The following is a 19,306-nucleotide window of genomic DNA, read 5'->3' as shown; positions in this document are numbered from 1 at the left end:
GGTTCTGTGCATGAGCTCTGAATTTCTGACCCTCAGCTTTCCACAAAAGCGCAGTCACAATGGCAGCCGTGCAGCATCCTACAAATATCCATCAAACACAGTTTCAGTAAGTTCCTCCTCTTCTTTCGAATTGTGTATTTGTGAGCTGCATCTGCTAATTAAATGGGTAGCCAACAAATTACTTCCAAATCCGAAATGCTTGAAGGGGATGGATCAAATCTAACCTATGTTTGGATCTGGGTATATTTTCACACCGTGCAACAAAAGCTTTGACATCATGATGGGTAGTGCCACGTCCTTTCCAAACTGCCCTTTGTGCTGCAGCAGCACAGCGCTGCGACAGCAGTCCTGCAGCCCTTCATCCTAAGGACAGGTCTCTGATTGCTTGATCAGGAGGGGATAAGGAGCAACCCTTATGGCTCAGATAGTCCTCGGCTCCCAGCAGGAATATTTAGAGGGCGTAGTTCCTCTTAGCAACAAAGCACTTTGTGACATTTAGCTAATTTGCCCTTGCAGAACAAGAATTGTTGTCTCCGTTTTGCAAATGGGAGAACAAAACTGCTTGAGACGCGGGCCCCCATGGCCTGGGTTTGTGCTGATATCTGAACTTCATTTTCATGATTGCCCTTCGAGACATGGAAATTGTCTGTGGGAGGCTGAGCAGGATCCCGAAGGCTCCAGAAGGAGCTGTGGGTGCATTTTTCCTTGGGGTTTGCCCAGGCAAACAATTTGCAGGAGCATCCATGTATCTCAGCCCTTCTCCTGCAGGGCTGAGGTCCAGATGGAAGCAGAGTGATTTGCTCCTCTTGGTTACACATCAGGATCTGGACCATTTTTCGTCCATTTCAGAGAGGTGCAGGTCTCTGACAAAAGCTTGGGTGTGCTGCTGTAACGTGCACAGTTGTAAATGAGCTGACCTGCATATTCTGTTTCCTAATCCTGAGTGATACTGTCAGCTCAGAGAGCTGAGCCTGGCTAATGACTGAAATCCACTGTGCTTTTCTTAGCGAGGACGTGTGGTGATCTGAGATAGCTGTTAAGTGCTACATCCTGAGAATCAGAACTGCACGTGCCCCATGGGTCCGGCATGTTTTAGACAGATAAACGGGGTTTGAGATGATCAGGGAGTTACTATGAAAAGAACTGATGTCAGGTATGCCGTAACCTACAGTTAACCAGAAGGGAGATTAAATTAATGGGGTTTTCCCTCTGATAAAGATAATGAAGAGCTCGCAAGGACTTGGTTTGCAGCTCCTATATGTAATATCCTTAGGCACTGTCTTCCTGGCACAGGCAGTGCCAAACAGCTGTGTGACATGAGCGATGCAGCCAGTGGTGCACCCCACTGAGTGGCATTTGTGCTGTCTGAGACCTCACTGATGCTCTTGGAGATGAAGGAGAATTGTGGGGAGGGGGAAGGGGTTCAGCCTGTCCTGGGATCCAGCACTGAACAGAACCTGGGGAGCACGGCCTGGCGGGGAAAGTCAGAGGGGAAATAACAACTACAGTCTCTCTTGCTAATTTAGGGTTTACTGTCAATCCTGCGTAAACTGAAAAGCACCCCAGACCAGGAGGTGAGGATCCTCCTCTTGGGACTGGATAATGCAGGCAAGACTACACTCCTGAAACAGTTGGCGTCTGAGGACATAAGCCACATCACACCAACACAGGTGAGGAAGGCCTTTTGTCTTACAACCAGACAACTCCAGACATCCTGTATATTCCATCGTTCCCCCTCTGGTACCTCCAGCCCCCTTTCGTGAAGCATGAAGGTTGGGCAGAGAGAAGTCACCCATCAGAAATACTGCAGCACTGCTCCTGTGTTGACCAGAGGAGGTTGCTAGAGAGCTATGGGAGATGCTTCCCCCCACCCTGTAGTTGCCTTGCAAAGCTCCCAGCTCCAACACCCTAATTCCAAGTCCCAGTCCCCTGGGTCTTGCGGCAGCACGTTGCCAGCCCACACCACATCCTGTTTTTCTACTTGAATGCCCTTTCAGTTGGTGCTTTAATTGATGAAATGGACCCTTCAGACATGCAGCTGTTGCTCTTTCAAGCCCGGCATTAGTTGCGTTGTGTCGAATTGAGCTGAGACCTCTGGCTTCACGTTAGCTGGGACTCTCTACTCAGCTTTCACAAGCTCAATCCTGCTTTTCACAGTGCCCTTGTTTTCTCCTTATCTGCAGCTCTCCCACCTCTTCCTGCACCCACCCTGCTGAGCCTTTCCAGGGTACTAACTGCATCATATGTTTCCGTAGCCATGACAGCGTCAACCCTTGACCCAGGAACACAGGCAAGCTGATGGTTTAGTGGCTGTGTTCATTTTCACCAGTGCCTCTCCTGCAGCCGATCCATCTTTGTAGCTGCCTGGCCCATCTCACAGCATGGTGCAGGCACAGGATATATAAGGTGCTAATGTCTGCCTGTGAATCTGATCCAGCCGTTCAGGTTTATGCTCTATGTGCCTTTGTTTCTGCTCTTTCCAGGGCTTTAACATCAAAAGCGTTCAGTCTCAAGGCTTCAAGCTGAACGTATGGGACATAGGCGGACAGAGGAAGATCAGGCCGTACTGGAGGAACTATTTTGAAAACACTGATATCCTTGTAAGTACTGGCTGCAGTTGAATGCTTGTGTTCATATAATCCATGGTCTTGGCCAGAAAGGAACAAGCAGTGTAATGTCCCAGTTCTCAGCAACACCATTGCCATTGTAACAGGAGTTATTCCAAGTGAAATGGCAAGATTGGTTGGGTGCACTAAGAAAAATGCAGTGATGTTTGGAGAAATCGTTCAATTGTATGTTTTTACTTCCATGGGATGGTGCTGGCTGTGGCCAGTTCCTTTCCTCTCATCTCAGGCTCTTTCAAAAAAGTGAACATCAGTTGCTTGTAGTTTGCCCATCTATGGCTCCTTTCACTGGAGACTCCCAAAAGCCCGTCATGGGTATGAGCGACTTAAGCCTCATGTATGGAGGTGGGTCAGAATGGTGCCTTTTTTATGGTTGGGGAAACTGAAGCTCAGAAGAGTTAAATGTTGTGTCTGGCATCAGATAGGAAGGCTTCTGGCTGAGGGGGACATAGAGACCCCTTGTCTTTTCCTTTGGTCCTTTCATCATTACACCGTCCTGTAATGTTTTTGACATCTTAGCTGCAGTTACCTTACAATTAGCTACAGTTGACTACCATTATAATTACACTGCGGGACCATGCCAGAGCACGTTACCCCGGGACCTTCTAAGTGCTGTCCTGACTAGTTTCAAAGAGTACCTCTAACATGCAGCCACACGTGGCAGGATGGAGACAGTCTGGGGGCTCCAGGCCCACCCCCCTGCCAAGCAGCACTGCCAGTGAGAGCAGAGAAAAAGCCATTCTAAGCAAGGTCTACAGGCTCCCATGGGAAAGCAGGAAGCTCTCTCTGAAAGACGCCCTTCCTCCCTTCTGTATCACACACATCCATACTCACTGACTTGCTGGGAGCTTCAGTTCACTTCCATAGTAGGATCAGTGCAACTAGAAGTAGGGCTTTTTGCTCCGAGGCTCACATAAGGGTCCTGAAGGGTCTGGCTGTACCTGCAGGCTTAGAAAACATTGTCCAAATGAATATGTTATTTAAATAGGTCTAAAAAGTCCCCTAGTCTCTTCTCCAGATTCTCTTCTTCCAGTGTTAATTTGCAGTCTGATGTTTGAAGGGGCATAAACCTGAGTGGTTGCTTTTTCAGGGAGTAATGGTGTAATCTTAAAAAGAGAAAATCTGTGTTTGAAAAAACTAGCAGGACAAAGAACACATACTCTTCTGTGGCCATCAAGAAAACATGGCATGGCTGCAGGGCTATCATGCCCACTGGATCTGAGCTCTGCAGTTGCTGGTGAGGTGAATGTAGATTTGCAAATCAAAGTCAACACTGCAAAGCAGCAGCTAGGGAATCTTTGCTACAGCCGTTGTTCAGACTGCAGAGGCTGTACAACTGCAAAACAGTGCCTGTGAGGCTCTGCTGGCAAAGCAATGAGCTATCTTGGTCTGTGGTCTTCCCCCCTTCCCAGGGTGTGCTGCATGAGAGGTGTGGAAATAAAGGTGAATTCAAAGACAGGAGATGAATACAGCTGTGTTCCAGTCCTCCTCCCACTCTAGCTAAAGCAACGTGCAGAGAAAACCTTTCTTTTTATACAAATAAGATAGTTGGTAGAACCAGAGTCGGTTTGGAGGGAAGCAGCAGCGTGAATTCAGAGAGGGAGTTAACTGATGCGTATGTGGACATGAGCCTGCACTCCCTACTGGCCAGCTAGCAGCCAGTCCTGGACTGAGAGCCGTCTCCATGTTAGTGCAGTGCTTTGCCACGTCCATATGCACTAAAACTGGGATAGCAAAAAAGGTAAGATCAAGTTCTTTTACCCCTTAGCTCTTGCACCCCTTAGCTCTTGCACCCCTTACAGTCAGTAATTCATCTCCTCTTGCAAACCTGATGCAGGTCATGCCTCTGTAAATTGAGCTAACTTATCCCTTGTATTATTCCCTCATCCAGCCCCATCACTTGCAATTTCTGCCCAGCTCACTTACTCCAGGTTTTGTTTAGGCCTGCTCCTCAAAGGAGACACCTCACATGTGTTTCTTTCTCAAGCTCCAATACGCTACTTGAGGGCTGCTTGAACTAGCGAACCATGTTACAAAACACTAGAGCCAGAAGCAAGCCTTGTGTGGGCCTCGCTTCAGAAGAAAGGTGGAAATAAGATATGCCACAGTTCCCAGGACCCCCTGCTTCTGTCTTCTCCTAAAATATATTGCACAAAGTAGAAAGGACCCTTTAAGAAGTATTAAAAAGCAGGAAGTGATTGCAAATTCAAATCCATGCAGGTGCCTTTGAATGAGAGCTAGGTCTTGCATCACACACCTGTGATATTTGGAAGCTTAACCCAGGCAAATAAGGTGTGGATATCTGGCTGATTGCATATTCAGACAGGCACCTGCAGCTATTTGGCACAGTGGTTTCTGGTTTGGAAGTAGGCACTCTGCACATACTTTATCTTCTCTGCTGTGCTTTTGTGGCTTTTGCCCTGAGCGCTGTGTCTCCAGTTCTCATCTTGCAAGGTAGGTCCCTAGCAAGAAACAGAGCGGTGCAGGAGAAAGCCTGGCTGGCTGTGGCATGGGGCTCTTCCTTGCTAGTTAGAAAAGCACCATAATATGCAAGGTGTAACCTTTTATCTAAGAAATAGTGCTCTACTATTGCATTCATGCATTGCTAAGCTTCCCCTGAGATGTCTTGAAGGGGGAAAGATGATAATCAAGTTTCACAACCACCACTCCACATCGTCCTTCTTTCTAGACCACGCTTTCTACCTCAAATGGGATGCACAGGGGTGGGTGCTTCAGACAGAGAGGACAGGTGTAGCTGATGCAGTACTTTTGGGATCACATTGCAGGGAGAGGCTGTGTCACGCATGCCCGTGGGCCTTTCCCCATCACGTGGCACCAGGCACGTGCATTACTGCCATGTCCCTGCACAGCTGTGTCCAGCCCTGCTATGTATCCATAGGCTCTCTCAGTGTGCATCAGCCACAGGGAGGACCACAGATCCCAGCTGATCAACTAACAGGCCAGTGAGCTTGCAGAGATTCCTTCTTCTCAAGGCTGGCACACAGATTCTCCTACCATTCATCTGGTCCCATTTTAAACAGCCCTAGCACTGCTCACTAAGGGTGTACCTACAGTTTAGTAGACAGTGCTGCTAGAGATCTTCCCTCCCCCTACTGTTTGGTCAGAATTATCCTGGAAGCATGGAGTCTTGTGCTGAAACTGCCTGCAAGGATGCCATTTATCTTGATGGCAGGGTGCTGTGCTCATCTATTCCCTCAAAACCATGCTGACACTTGCTCCCTGTAGCCACCCAAGAGCATGCATATGACATCCTAGCAGCTTCAGTCAGCACTGATGAAGAATGGCAGGGGCTGGAAGCGAAAGACTCAGTGTTTATCACCAGTCCTGTCCCTGTCTGCTGCCCCAGCAACCTTCCCCTTCCTATAAGATGAGGTGATTCTTGCCTGGATGTTATACAGAGGTTCCCAGTTTCTTTAGGTGTAGTTTGCTATGCGTGCTTTCTGAATTGCGGTAGCACTGCTGGAGGGAAGGAGGAGGGGTGACTGGATTTACTAATCCCTCACCTTGGGGGGTCTTTGAGGAGCCTTTTAGCCTGTGCAGAAGGCATTTAGAAAAAGGAAAGCAGGACAGGCATGCTGCTGGAGAGGGCAGGGACCCTCTCCAAAGGCAGGGAGCCTGCGGGCTGGAGAACCACTCTCACCCAGGGACAGATGTCTGCCTGGGACCTCCTCACAGACTGAGATGTAGTGACCAGCTCTGAGGAGATGGAAGAGCTCTGCGGTCAGACTTTGGGAGCCAGCTTCTGCCTGTCTCCTCTGCCACCTTAAGGACAAGCTGACAGCTGAAGACAGAGTCTTGCAAGCTGGATACAGCCACCTGTCCCAGGAGGTCATGGTAGGACAGAAACTCAATGTCACCAATATATTCAAACTTCATCTGTCCCCTGAGTGCTATTATGTGCCTTGTTGGCTTATGAGAAGGTGACATGTTCTGCTAGAAAGCAGCTTGGTCTATTCACAGCTCTGCAGAGCTTGGGTGCTGTTTGCTACGGTGAATGACCATGTCTGGATCCCCATGTTTTGCCATCCTGTACTCAGCTCCAGCCTGTAAGCTGGCCATTTGCAATGATGCCAGGCAGTCTCCTGTTCTCTTCAGATAACATGGAACTGGTAAGAGCATCCCCAGTACTGCCACAAGCAACCTTCTGATCCTAACCACATGGCTGTCCACTCCCTTGGGTTTTAAAAAAGGAGGTTCCTGGCAAAACATCATGACGTTTAGACAACACTTGGTATATAAATAATACTAAGTGTCTTTGTGCCCAAAACCATAATTATTAGGCTTAGCTCATTTATATGATACTAAGGAAGAGTATCTTCTGGGAAAAGTAACTTTTTCCCCTCATTTCTTTTTCAGATCTATGTCATTGACAGTGCAGATAGGAAGAGGTTTGAAGAAACGGGTCAGGTGAGTTACTTATGCCCAGCTTCCTTTGAAGTAACAGAGTGCTTCTGAGTGCCCCTTGCTCACAAAACTTAGAGAGATGATTTTGTTGTTTATGAGGAAAATTTGCATTTCAAGAGAGACCTGCCTTTCAACATCAATGCAGATTATTTTGGTAGATGTGAAACAAGGAAAATAGGTAGCCCAATTCCGTTTAAATAGAACGGTTTTCATTAAAACTATACAAGAATAGCAAACAGAGCCCCATACTAGAAGAAAAAAAACAAAAAAAACTTTTCTAAGTCCTTTAAACCTTGCCAAACCAAGACCCTTAGGAATCTTATTTTCTTATTTACGAAGTTGAAATGGAAATCATATTGACTTGATTGTCTTTTGGATGTAATTGAAAAAAAAAAAAAAACCAACCCAGGAACTTTGTAACTAGGACTGGCTAGAAAATAAGATTTCCGTTCTGCAAAGTTTTGATGTTTTGTAATGTTTTGTGTTTTAGGATGGAACAAAAATAGGACTCTTGAACTTTGTTACAAAAATTGGAAAGTGACAGTGTCTCAAAATACCTAACAGCAGATTTGCCCCTTGAAATGGGAGTCAGAAATGAGGGATTTAACCTAAAGCCCTCTGTTCTGCCTGTTCTGAAGGAGGCACTTGATCTTTTGTCTCTCTAATCTGAAGGGCACACCCTCACAGAAGGACTGTTGGTTATTTTAGGAGCAGGGGAAATTTCTCTCCTGTTGATGCTGTTTTGTTTTATAATCAGCAATTAAATATTCATTAGGCAAAAGAGAGGGGGAAGAAGCAGAAGTGTAGAGCACTTGCCTGAGTCAGGTGAACTCAGACTGGACCCCTCACATTTCCACAAATAATTTGATTTCAGTAAATCAGCTGTGTCAGATGGAAGACCGATTTTGTTGAAAAATTCCTGGCCAACTCTGTTTATAACTCTGTTCTCTCGCCCTGGTTTCCAAACCAAACATTGCTTTTCAGGGGATGGAATCAGATTTCCACTGCAGTTTAGCATCTCCCTGACTGTGCTCCTTTAATCCAAAAGTGTCTGGCCAGTGAATGAAAGATATCAGGACAGCATCTGAGAGAAAAACCTTTCCAGCTAAATAAGGAGCCCACAAAAAAAATCTCATCTACTCATTTCTCTGCAAGACCAGCAGTCCCTGCAGGTTGAAGTTCTGCTGGGTTTGCCATATGCTACATAGGGAAGTGACTTGAGACTGCTTGTTTCATGTGAGGCCATTGCACAACCCTAGACATGAAGTATTTCAGCCATCGTTGATCTACTGCAGATTCAGATTTGGGCTATTAAAAGACTCTCTTTGAGTCATTCAGTTTAGAATGGACAAACCCATTTCTCAGGATGCCACCCAATGTGTACTCTGCATATGGAGCCAAAATCCAGCTAGCAGGGCTGACCTAGCTTGTCTTCAGCTAGCCAATGCCTTCAAAAGCATTGCCACTTTCTTGTGGGATTTCCATTTCTGGTGGAAAAGGAAAAAAAAAAAAAAAAAAAATAAGAAAAAGAAAAAAGTCCTCTGCTGCTCAAGTTGCAGTTTATAGAACTTGGAACAAACCCCTGAAAGTCATTATTAGTGAAGATATCAGGGCTGGTGTCAGCGGCTGCTCAGGTACAAATGCCAGTCAGGCAGTAACTTAAAACAGATTCCTCATCCTGCCCATTTACATGTTTTCTGCTGTTTCATCAATTTTGGTCTCTGGGGAGCAGCGACTGGTAAAACACAGAGCTGTAGCCTTTAAGGCAACTGCTAATTTCAGACTAAGATGAAGATTTTTGTAACCTGTAATTGGAAGAAATAGCTTTTGAACCTTGGGCTCGGATGATTGTATACATTTTTCTTCTCTTATTATAAGAACACTGGAACACGCTCTTCCAGCATTTGCCCTAAATATATTTCTAATTAGAGACAACCACTGGTGGTTGAAGGTTTTCTTCCCTTGCCTCCCTCCGCCTTCCCCTCACCCTACTCTCTTGTAAATGATATAGGAGCTGGCTGAGCTTTTGGATGAAGAAAAGCTTGGTGGAGTCCCCGTGCTCATATTCGCTAACAAGCAGGATTTGCTGACGGCTGCCCCTGCTTCAGAGATTGCCGAGGGACTGAACCTACACACAATCCGTGACAGAGTCTGGCAGATCCAGTCTTGTTCTGCTCTTTCAGGAGAGGGAGTACAGGTGAGGCACTGGAGAGGGCTTGCTGTGCCAGCAGGCCATCTGCGAGAGAGAGATCCTTGTCTGCGATCTGCAGGGTGGGGCAGCACTGGCTGCATCGCAAAAGAGGGTCAGCACGGCCAAGCCCTCACTGCTCGCAGCACGGGTCAGTATCTCACTCACCTCCTGTGTGCAGGGGAGGGGCAGCTGTGGGCCCTGGGGATCTCTCTGTCCCTGGAAAAGGGGAGCCTTCGCCTCCCCACCCGGGACCCCTTGACCGGGCCACGTGAAGACATTGATTTATTTTAAAGAGACTGCTGTCAGGTTAATCATTTTCACAAAACAAATCGCCTTCTACTATTAACCCCTTTGACTGTTACAAGTGTGCACTTTAGAAATCTGATTTACCTTCACTACTAATGTCATTTGGCGTTTTGCTCAACCCAGGCGCCAGAGAACAGCCGATCAATTTTTCCGATCTGAGAAACACGAGAGCAGCATATGGGGCAAAGACCACTTCTAATGGCAGCATGTGGGGCAGCACAAACCCTCACAGGGGGCTGAGCTGTGTTCCTGAGCTGAACTGTAATAGCTGCGCCTTGTAGCCAGTTCCTGCAGCATAGTAGCTCTTTGTAATGTAAATGGGACCTGGGTTTGTTTATTTCACTCTTAGGCTTTCCTGAATTAAATATTTGCAGCGCTCCCAATCCAAGCAGTCAGGATTATTCCCTTCACTGATACTTAAAGAAACAAAATCATGAAGCCATTTATCTCCACTGCAAATTCAGTGAATTCCTTATTTGCAGATGCTACAGGGCTGCTCAAGATAGCCAGATCTCAAGCTGAGTATGAAGAGTCAGAGCAGAAGCCCACAATACTGAGTGGGCAATAAAATGGCAGATGAAATTCAGTGCTGACAAGTGCAAAATAATGCATGTGAGGAACAACAACTCTAACTAGACATATATGATGATGGACTCTAAATTAGCTGCCATTACTCAGAGCAGATCACTGGGAACAGCAGCTTAGTGCTCAGCAAGGGCCAAAAAGGGAAAACCAAATGCTAGGGAGTTGCCAGTAACTAGAAAAGGAATTTCTAGAAAACTCTCTTCTGTAACAGAGTAAAGGCATGGTAGGCACCAGCCTTGAACACAACATTAATTTCTGCCTCTATTCCTATCTAAAAAGACTTCAGCAGCGGTAAAATCAGAGTCCAAGAAATTGGGTTGAAGGGTCTTATGCTTAAAACATGGCCAACTAAAAGCACAAAGGAGGTTGCTGAGGGCCTTGTCCATTCAAGCTGTAAGCATCTCCAAGCATGGAAATTCCCCCATCTCTCTACACAGTATTTTCCAGCACTTAACTGCTCCCATCAATAAAAATATTGTCCAAATACCTGCTCAGAAGTATGAGAGATTTGAGGATCTTTTTTTGAGATTATTTTGAGAATGATCAGCAGTACAGAGTGACATCTGTAAAGGAGGAGAATAAATAGATTGGGACTTGCAGCTTAGAAGAGAGAGAGAGAGGACAAAAAGTGAGAATGTCTTTGGGGTTTATGGGATACAAGTGACAGACTATATGCTGTTTTTTCCACATTGCTAGAGGAAGGAGGTTCCTCGTGAAGCAGCGATTTAAAACAAGTAAAAGCTGCTTCTTCGCTAGTTGCATAATTGAGTTGTGGATCTCTTTGGCTGAAGATGCTGGGGAGACCAAAGGAATTGGTTGGCTCAGAAAAATATTAAGCGAATTTCTGAAGAGCTCCTCAGACAAGATCTGGGGATAACTTTTGGGCGAGGAACAGCCTGGGCCATAGACTAGGAGAAAGAACCCAGTTCCTACTTGTTCTTTCCCTTGGCATCCATTGACCTGACCCCTTACAGTAGTTATTTAGCTTTGAAACTCTTAACCTAACATTTAGACCTAAATGTTTCAGATGGTGTCCTTCAAAGGCCCTTAGTTAGCTAAAATACAAATTGAGCTATGTTGTAACCACCCTTGTGAAAAGCTTCAACTCTGCAATCTTTATTTTGAAGCAGTGGTCTTAAAAGGGAAATACATTCCTCAGTGGCAGTGTATGTTGAAGTCCAAAGAAACGTGATCGTGATTTACGATAAAGTGAGATTGCAGTTTCAAAGGGTTGCAGACAAATCAGGCTACCTGCTTCCTTCCTTCAGGCCCTCCTCTATTTTATCTAAGTCCAGCTCTTAAGGGCAGTAGAATGGCAGATGAGTTTCTGGGAGGAGTGCTGGATGTGGAAGAGCTACATGACAGGAGTACTTTCTGTTGATGAGCTATGAAGAATGCCTCTTTTCCAAACTGATCTGCAGGCTCTCTGAAGCACTCTGCACACTTTTTTGTTGCTCAGTCTTCCTTTCTGTGCCCTCTCCTTGAAGTGTAGTGCATCTTCATATGCATTCAGTTGACCAGAATATAAGCCCAATGTTCTCACCCAGAGAAATTAAATCCAGTTCTGTACTTACTTGCAGAAAACAGAAGACGAGAGCTAAATTAAAGTATTTGCAGCCCTATAGATTTTGTTCATTATGCTTATCTAGACAAATTAATTTAGATGCAGGGCAGATAATGTGCTGTTGTCCCCAGTCTCATTGCCCTAAATACTGCAGCTTATTCCATAAGCGATTGTTGCAAAAAGGCAAGTCACAAATTCTCTGCAGCTTATAGTAAGAGCCCTTGTATTTCTCTTGTGCCATAATTCCAGCCCTGTCAAATCAGGCAGCAAGGATGCCAAGCTCTCCTTCTCTTGGCAGTTCATTGAACAGAATGTTTTCCAAGATGGCTTTTAAACTAAAGGATCTTAGGTGCAATTGGATCAGCCCAGAAATAAAGAATGTCTTCATCCCTGGGACTCTCAGAAGTCAACATGCTCAAAATGTAGGGGAATCAAAGAAAAACTTGTTGAGAGCACGAGATGAAGAGAGAAGATTTTGAGAATCGTGGTACACTGTCTCTACCAGTGGCTCAGAAGGAGGCCATCTATGTGTAGTTAGTGATCAGGTCACTGCTTTAAGGACTTCTTTGAGAAATGACAATGAGTGACAGAAAAATAAATGAAGATGTGGAAGCATCAGGTATTCAGAATAAAAGGCGAAGAGCAATCACGCTAACCCATCACTGCTGATGGAATACATTAGCTGGAGTAAAATCACAGACGTCACTGATGGATTTTGCAAGGAAGGGTGGTAGCATATCTAGTACTCAGCACACAGAGGTACAGAGTTCATAGGAGAAGATTTTTGTGATAGCTTGAAGGAAGAGCAATGAGCAAAGATAAATAATGCCGATACATGAAGGAGAAATAGTTTGAAGGTCATTTAATTAGTTTAGCTGCTAGCACCATGGTGTATAGAATTGGGTAGTTAAGACTGGGGATTTCAAGGTTAATGAGATTAGATTATGGTTAATAGAATGATACAAATTTAGAGAATTTAACTATTATTTGAATTGGGTTATTTAATAAAACTGTTAATTAAGGAGGGAATCCGTATTGTCATCTTCTCTTTTAAAATTAACCGTCAGGGACTCAGGAAGAAGGGCCCAGCAATGTTGTGGGCAGGCTCAGGAGAAAGGTGGCTGGGTTAACTGGAAACCCCATACAGGAAGCCCTCTGGAAGCCAGCTGGCCATCCTGCATTGTGCCAGCTGAAGACTTCTTTACCTCCAGAGTGAAATCATGGGCAACACTTGTCTGCTCAGTCACCCTTCATAATATCATTGCAAGAGGAGCGACATCCCTCACCTTAAAAGCTATTTCAAACAAGCTTTCTGCTTGCATATGATTTTAACCTTCTGACTAGTTATCAGTCAGGAAAGCCTCGTCTCCCTGCCACGACTGTTTGGACTCTGCCTCTAGAGCAGCAGCATCCTGTTCCAGCTTATACTGAGACCCTTGTGTGTGGTACAGCAAATGAGGGAGGTGATCACCAATTCCAGCAGAGAAACACAAGGGAGACCTTGCCTCACAGTAGCTCTCCATTGCCATGTGGGCTCTCCTGGGGTTGTGACCACGTCTCTAATTGCTGTGCAGAAGCTATGCATGTTCCATCCTGGCCAGCTGGGATGAGGTGAAAGCTAAAGGGACTCCCCTGCTTTTGCTGGAGATGCTTCTGAGGGGGCAGTACGTATTAAACACGACTCAAGACTTTGGACCAGTCTGTGCTCTGCAGCTCATTTCTTGTTTGAAGCAAGAATCTTGGATCAAGGCAGCAGGAGCTCAGCCTGCCCTGAGGAATCTCCTCCAGGGCGATGCTGCAGCATATTGCGTCCAAAGTCTCCCAAGCATAATAGCACCCAGGAGACTATTAAAAGCCAGTGGAAATGAGAGTAGCCACTAAACTCTAATTTATGCCAGAGCCAGTCTGGGCTGAACTGCTTACTTCTCCCTGTTGGGCTCTATTCTCCACTGGGAGAATGGAGCCCAAGACCTACATGTTGCTGGTACTGCAGTTCACCACTCTGACAGGGGCAAGATTCAGAGCAGGACTCCCAGCAATCTTCTGTGTTATATCCTCTGAGCTAGGTTTTGTCTAAAAGATGTCTAAGCCACAGCAGGCTGGCCAGATATCTCCCACATCTTAAGAAGGTTCTGAGGCTACTTGTGAATGTGATTTTAAACCAATTCTGACTACTGCAGCTCTCCTGGGGCAGGCAGAGCCAGTTGTGATGAGGAAAAGCAGCAGTATTTCCAGACTACAGGGCAAAGTCTTGTGATTTTTAAGCAGGGTAAAAAGAGACTCTACAAAGTTGCACTGGGGATACAAGCTCTCAGAGGACAAAAAAGCTTGCACCCAGGCAAAGGCAAGGATGGTATACTTGTGGGAGCCTATAAAGCCTGCCTGTATGCTGAGCAGAGGTGCAGAGAAATGACAGATAATGAAGCCACACTTACAGCTTGCAGAGGGAGAAGAAAGCGGCAGTTAAAATAACATACACCAAAAATGCTAGAGATGGAGAATTTTGTACTTGCATGACCCAATTTGTTATGGCAGACAGAAGATTACATGAAAGGATTAAGCTTTGCTGTCCTTAAGGTCACATTAGGGGTCACAAGTTTGTGGCCTTGCCTGATCCCTGGCTTGCAGGGGAGCAGAAATCAGGATGCTTTTTTATGGGGTGGAAGGGACTCATTCACTGCGTTTGAAGTCAGATTACTTCACTCCCACAGCCACAAAGCTGATAATGCAGAGAATAAGCAAGCAGTGGGCTAATCTCAAACAGGACTTTGCATTCCTCCTGGGGGAGGCTCTAGCAGTTCTTTCCCAAAGGGTGTCACAGCACAACTCCCCTGGCACAACAGCAGACGTGACTGCAGCGAGGCGGGGTTGCGCTAAGCAGCGTTTCTCTGCAAGGAGCATTATCCTCTTCCCTGGAGTTCTCTCTCTTTGCTTTGGTAAAGTTTACTAGCTGCTTGTTAAGGAGCTAAGAGAGCTGAAGCCGAAAGATCTGAAATCTTTCCCTGGCTAAGTTTTCCCATGGTTGACTTGAGGCTGGAATACTAATATTGTATCCGTCTCCATCCTCAGCATATCTGCCAACGTCTCTGTCTCAACAAAGCAGCCCAAGGACATCTATCAAGATCTAAATGTTACTATAGGGACTGTACTTTCTGCACAGAGCCATCTTTTAAGCATGCAGATATAGGGACAGAAAATGCAGGGACAAAGGATGACTGCAGCTGACTCCTTGTGGACTTGACTCTTTCAAGCATCTTTTCCTCCTTCCCCTGTGCTTTCCCCACAGAGCTCTTTGTGTTTGTAACAGCTTCTCTCCATTTCTCTGTCTTAACAACCCCTTGTCCCACTTCAGACTTTAGGTAGAAAAACTGCAAACGTACATTCTTGTTTCCTTTGCCTTCCGTTGCATTTGCTGTTGCACTCAGGGCACTGCAGAAAACGTGCCCTGACAAAGTTGCACCAGAAGCTGCAGCATGGCTGAAGATGAGGAAGATACATCACATGTAGAGCTGGCTGCATTCGTTTTCTCTTTATCTCTGTCAGGCAGGGAGATACTTACAATTAAATGTGATTTTTTCTGTCAATTATCTCATGCCAGAAGAGAGTTTTAAAATCAATTCCTGCTTTAAAAGTTCAGCGACCTACTTAGGTATTTCAAGCCTGTTTGGAGTTCACCTTTCCTCTTGCATTTTGCTATGTCATTCTTTTGCCCTCATTATATGCTTGATGCAGCCAGGCTCCCAGCCATGGTAAATCCCATCATAAACTCTGCTTTATGACCCTCACCACACCGGTGCTAAAACGGTCTGTCTTTCCCCTTCCTGAGCTCCCTGATGGCAGCAGGCAGAGTTTTAATCACTGTGAATTCAGGTTGTGGTCAGATTAGGTAGAAGATAGGATGCCTGTTTGTTGTTTTGCAGTGATGTATTGTTTCTGGGATTACTGTGCTGAATAGCAGAGGGTGTCAGCTGATATTTATTACTTAAAGCTGTCTCAGCTGTTCTGGTTCAGCAAATAAACCTACATTCAAAATGAATGAGGAGCTCTGCTTGCCTTGTATGCCATGATGTGTGCAAATGTGATTATTGCTTCCGAGGCAGGGGAAGCTGGAATCATTGTGGGAGCATTTTTAGTTATTTATTTATTTTCACTCTTTGCAGGCAATCATGTGCATTTCTAAAGCACACAATGGAGCCAAAGGCTTGACACCTCTCTTCCCTGCCCCATTGTTAAGGCCTGGCATTCCACTGGCTGGGAAGGCTGGCTCCCTCTCTCTCTAAAGTGATAAGCTTTAAACCATGCTATTGATTGCTTAAGGCGTTACATGTTTTACACCTAGGTTATCGGTGTTATTGAAAGGGGAAGACACAAAGCTACTGGGCCTTAAAATGAATCTACCTCTCGTCTTTTCCCATTTGCTCTGAGGATTTCAGACAATTTGTTTTACTCCGATCTCTGCTGTGGAGATAAATAAATGAAACTGGAGGCAGCAGCCCTCCCCGAGGTTCGAGGTAGCAGTGTTATTAGTACCTGGCCCCACGTGCAGCCAGCCAAACTGGGCTTGCTTATTCTTTAACACAGCATGTTGACCGTTGAACATAAAGCACCAAAATCCTCCCAGAGCTCCAGAGTGGCTTTCACCCAGTTTACAAGCACAACCATGTCCCATCCCACCTGCCTTCTTTCTGCCCGTGGCACCAGCAATGCCTTGTAGGTAGGGTAGGGGTGGGTTTGATGGGACACAAATATGAGAACTGTGCATCCTGCACTCTGTTCTCTGCACCTCACATCAGAGAAGCATCAGGAGTGGGATAAAGTGTCGCTTCAGTGTCATATCCCGTTCTGGGACCTCAGCAAGAAACTCATGCTCAGTTATTCACAACTGAAGAGCTGCCCTATTGCTTGCAATAGCAAGAAGTAGTAGCTGCACTCGTTTTTACACAAGTACCCTAATGAGTGTATCGGCATCGTAAAACATGACCACCTCTATTCTCACTGTGTTATCCCACAGTGCCTGTTTCTCAGAGGCACAGAGTCTACATGCCATGATTAAAGGGACTTTCGTCCATCTGAGCTGATGTGATTTGCCTGGGGACACACAGGAGGCACGCAGCTGTGCAGAGAATTAGAGGCACGCTCTGAATGTGGAGCTGGCTGTGTAACAAACAGCTTAAAATGCACAGTCTCAAAGACAAGGTGGCATGGCCAAGGTTACACAAATGATCTGAACCTAGAATTGAGCCTCGATCTGCTGCTGACATACCTTAACTGCAAAGTGATCCTTCCTTGAAGGACCGAGGCATAGTGACACGATGAGATGATGATACTTTTTATGGTCAGAAGAAGGATTTAATAACTGAGCAATGAAGCGCTTGCTTTTATGCACGGTGGTTTTGGGCACAGAGTGCAGGCATGGGGCAGAGGAGGACTGGAGATTCCCTTTCCCTTCCCTCAACTAACACTGCCTTTCTCTGTCTAAAGGACGGCATGAATTGGGTGTGCAAAAATGTCAATGCAAAGAAGAAATAAAGCACTCTGAGCTGCATGGAAATGGAGGAGCGGTGGGAGCAGAATTCTAGCCTGAAAACACTAATTTGCTGCTTTCTGACCAAATGTTTTTCCATCTGTGCACAGCTACAGCTGTTAAAAGAAAAAAAAAATGAGAGAGAGGAAAAAAAAGGGAACACCATCGGTTAAAACCTACTGCTGGATTTGGAACTTGACCTGCTCTTTAGTATCGTTTTTTATCCCAATAAAGGAATTATATATTTCCTCCCTATGCATAAATAGTATTAAATGTCTGATTAGCCAGCAAGTTTGTAAGCAGAAGCAAGACTGATTCAGTGTGAAGCAGAGGGAGTGGTGAGTTACTGTAGTTGCTTAAATGCATAGGAGCTGCCCTATCTGTGCAGGCTTGCAGTTGCTGAGGACACGCTCAGGTGTCAGTCACAGCTTTTCCTCAGTGACAGATAAAACGTGGTTTTGTTACCAATTATGGGTAGTTTCTTAAAAAAAAACTGATAAGAAGTCATTTGTGTAATGAGGGTAGAAGACTTCAGCATATTCCTATAGCCATAAAAGAGGAGTTTGATCATAACGAGACACTGCTACATTGCGACGACGCCGTAGAAGGAAGAGGGTTATGTGTGTATAATTGAAGCTCTTTACAATTGGAATAATGCAGGATGAGCGTGCCTGGGGCTTTTCTCGCAGCTGAAGGAGAATTTAGCCCGGCGTTTCACCTTGAGCCAGCAAAAACGTGGTTCCTGTGTTCAGTAAGCTCCATATGTGAGATTAGTCTTGATGTTGAACAATCCCTGTTGATTTTCCCTTGATGTTAAGGCAACTCCGCAGCAAAATGCAATTAAGTCCGTGATTACTTTCTAGAATGAGATACCAGGTCCCAGGCTTCCTCTCTGCAGTGTGCAAAACCCATTCTCCCGCCCTCCTCAGCAGCCCCGCATGGAGGTGCCCCCAGCCCGCTGCCAGCTGCAGCTCAGCCGGGTGGAGGTGAGGAGCCCGGCAGATGGGAAACGCTCTTTATAGCGAGGGTTTGTTCTCCCCTGAACTGCCTTTCCTGCAGAAGGATGCGGTTGCTGAGATAGAAACGCGAATGCGTTTTCCACCTCCTTGTCCGCGATTCAAATCTATCCCCAGCTGACAGCGGGCAGGAGTCACTCAGCGCGCCAAAGCAGCCACGTCCTGTTGAAGCGAGCGTGGTGACTCCTGGGCCAGTTTCTAACGCACAGATGGTAAAATAATCCCGCTGCCCTGCTTGCCAGCTTTGTTTGCCGCCTGCCTGCGAAAGGCCAGGGCTGGCTGGGGACCGCCTTACCCCTTCCACCTCTTGCAGGCGGGCGGCACGGGGCGAGCTGTGTGTCCTGCGGCATGTGGCTTCACCACGCACCAGCGAGCTGACTCATGGAGCCAGGCGGCCAGCTGACACCCCTGGAGCTCCACGCCTCGCTCGTCCCTTCCCCTGGACATCTCCAGCTCACGGCAGAAACATCTGCACTGTGCGTGAAGCCGCCTCCGTGTTAGAGCCCGGCAGATTGAAATTGTCTGGGGCCGCTTCCAGGTCCCCCCGTACATGGGGATGGTTCAGGGGTTGGGCTGCGCGTAGTTCAGCTGTCATTGCTGTGGCTGGGGGCAGAGGGACAGCTGGGACAGCAACTGCTGCAGCAATCCAAGTGTAATCTGCCTGCGTCTGTGAGTCAGCACCCTGAGTGCATCTGTCTGCAGCCCAGGCGGGACGTGCAGACGGAGTGATGCAGCCTGCTGCAAAAAGCAGGGCTGGGAGGGGAGCGGAGGCTCCATCGAGCTGTTAGGCAATAGCTAATGACACAAAGAAGTGACACGCTTCCAGTTGGCGTGCGTTGAGCAAGGAGTCGTGAGGAGAGATGTTCATTTAAACAGAGCAACTGTGTTAGCTTAAGGGGAGCCTCAGGAAGCTGAGCCCTCGTGTTTCTGGAGCCAAAGGAGGAGAAATGTATCCCAGCACGTGTATGAGAGATCCCCTTTTCCTCCATATCTGCACATATGCCTGATGAAAGTGCTGTAAAGCATTGCAGCCCCTTCTGGAAGGCACGCTTTGGGCTGTGGGAAACAGTC

At 46.4% G+C, this 19,306-nt stretch overlaps 1 protein-coding gene across 1 annotated transcript; it reads left to right on the top strand.

The window, feature by feature from the left end:
* Window positions 1-635: 635 nt before the first annotated feature.
* ARL3 (ARF like GTPase 3) lies at window positions 636-17,224 on the top strand (the record flags this gene model as incomplete). Its single annotated transcript, XM_079535930.1, has 6 exons — window positions 636-689; window positions 1,527-1,670; window positions 2,484-2,600; window positions 7,002-7,052; window positions 9,061-9,246; window positions 17,177-17,224. 6 exons carry the CDS (start codon window positions 636-638, stop codon window positions 17,222-17,224), a joined length of 600 nt encoding a protein of 199 aa, XP_079392056.1.
* Between the last annotated feature and the right edge of the window lie 2,082 nt (window positions 17,225-19,306).

The sequence above is a fragment of the Tetrao urogallus genome (assembly GCF_951394365.1).
Source record: "Tetrao urogallus genome assembly, chromosome: 5".
Lineage (NCBI taxonomy): Eukaryota > Metazoa > Chordata > Aves > Galliformes > Phasianidae > Tetrao > Tetrao urogallus.
The sequence above is the reverse complement of the archived record's forward strand: the minus strand, read 5'-3'. Positions and strand labels throughout refer to the sequence as shown.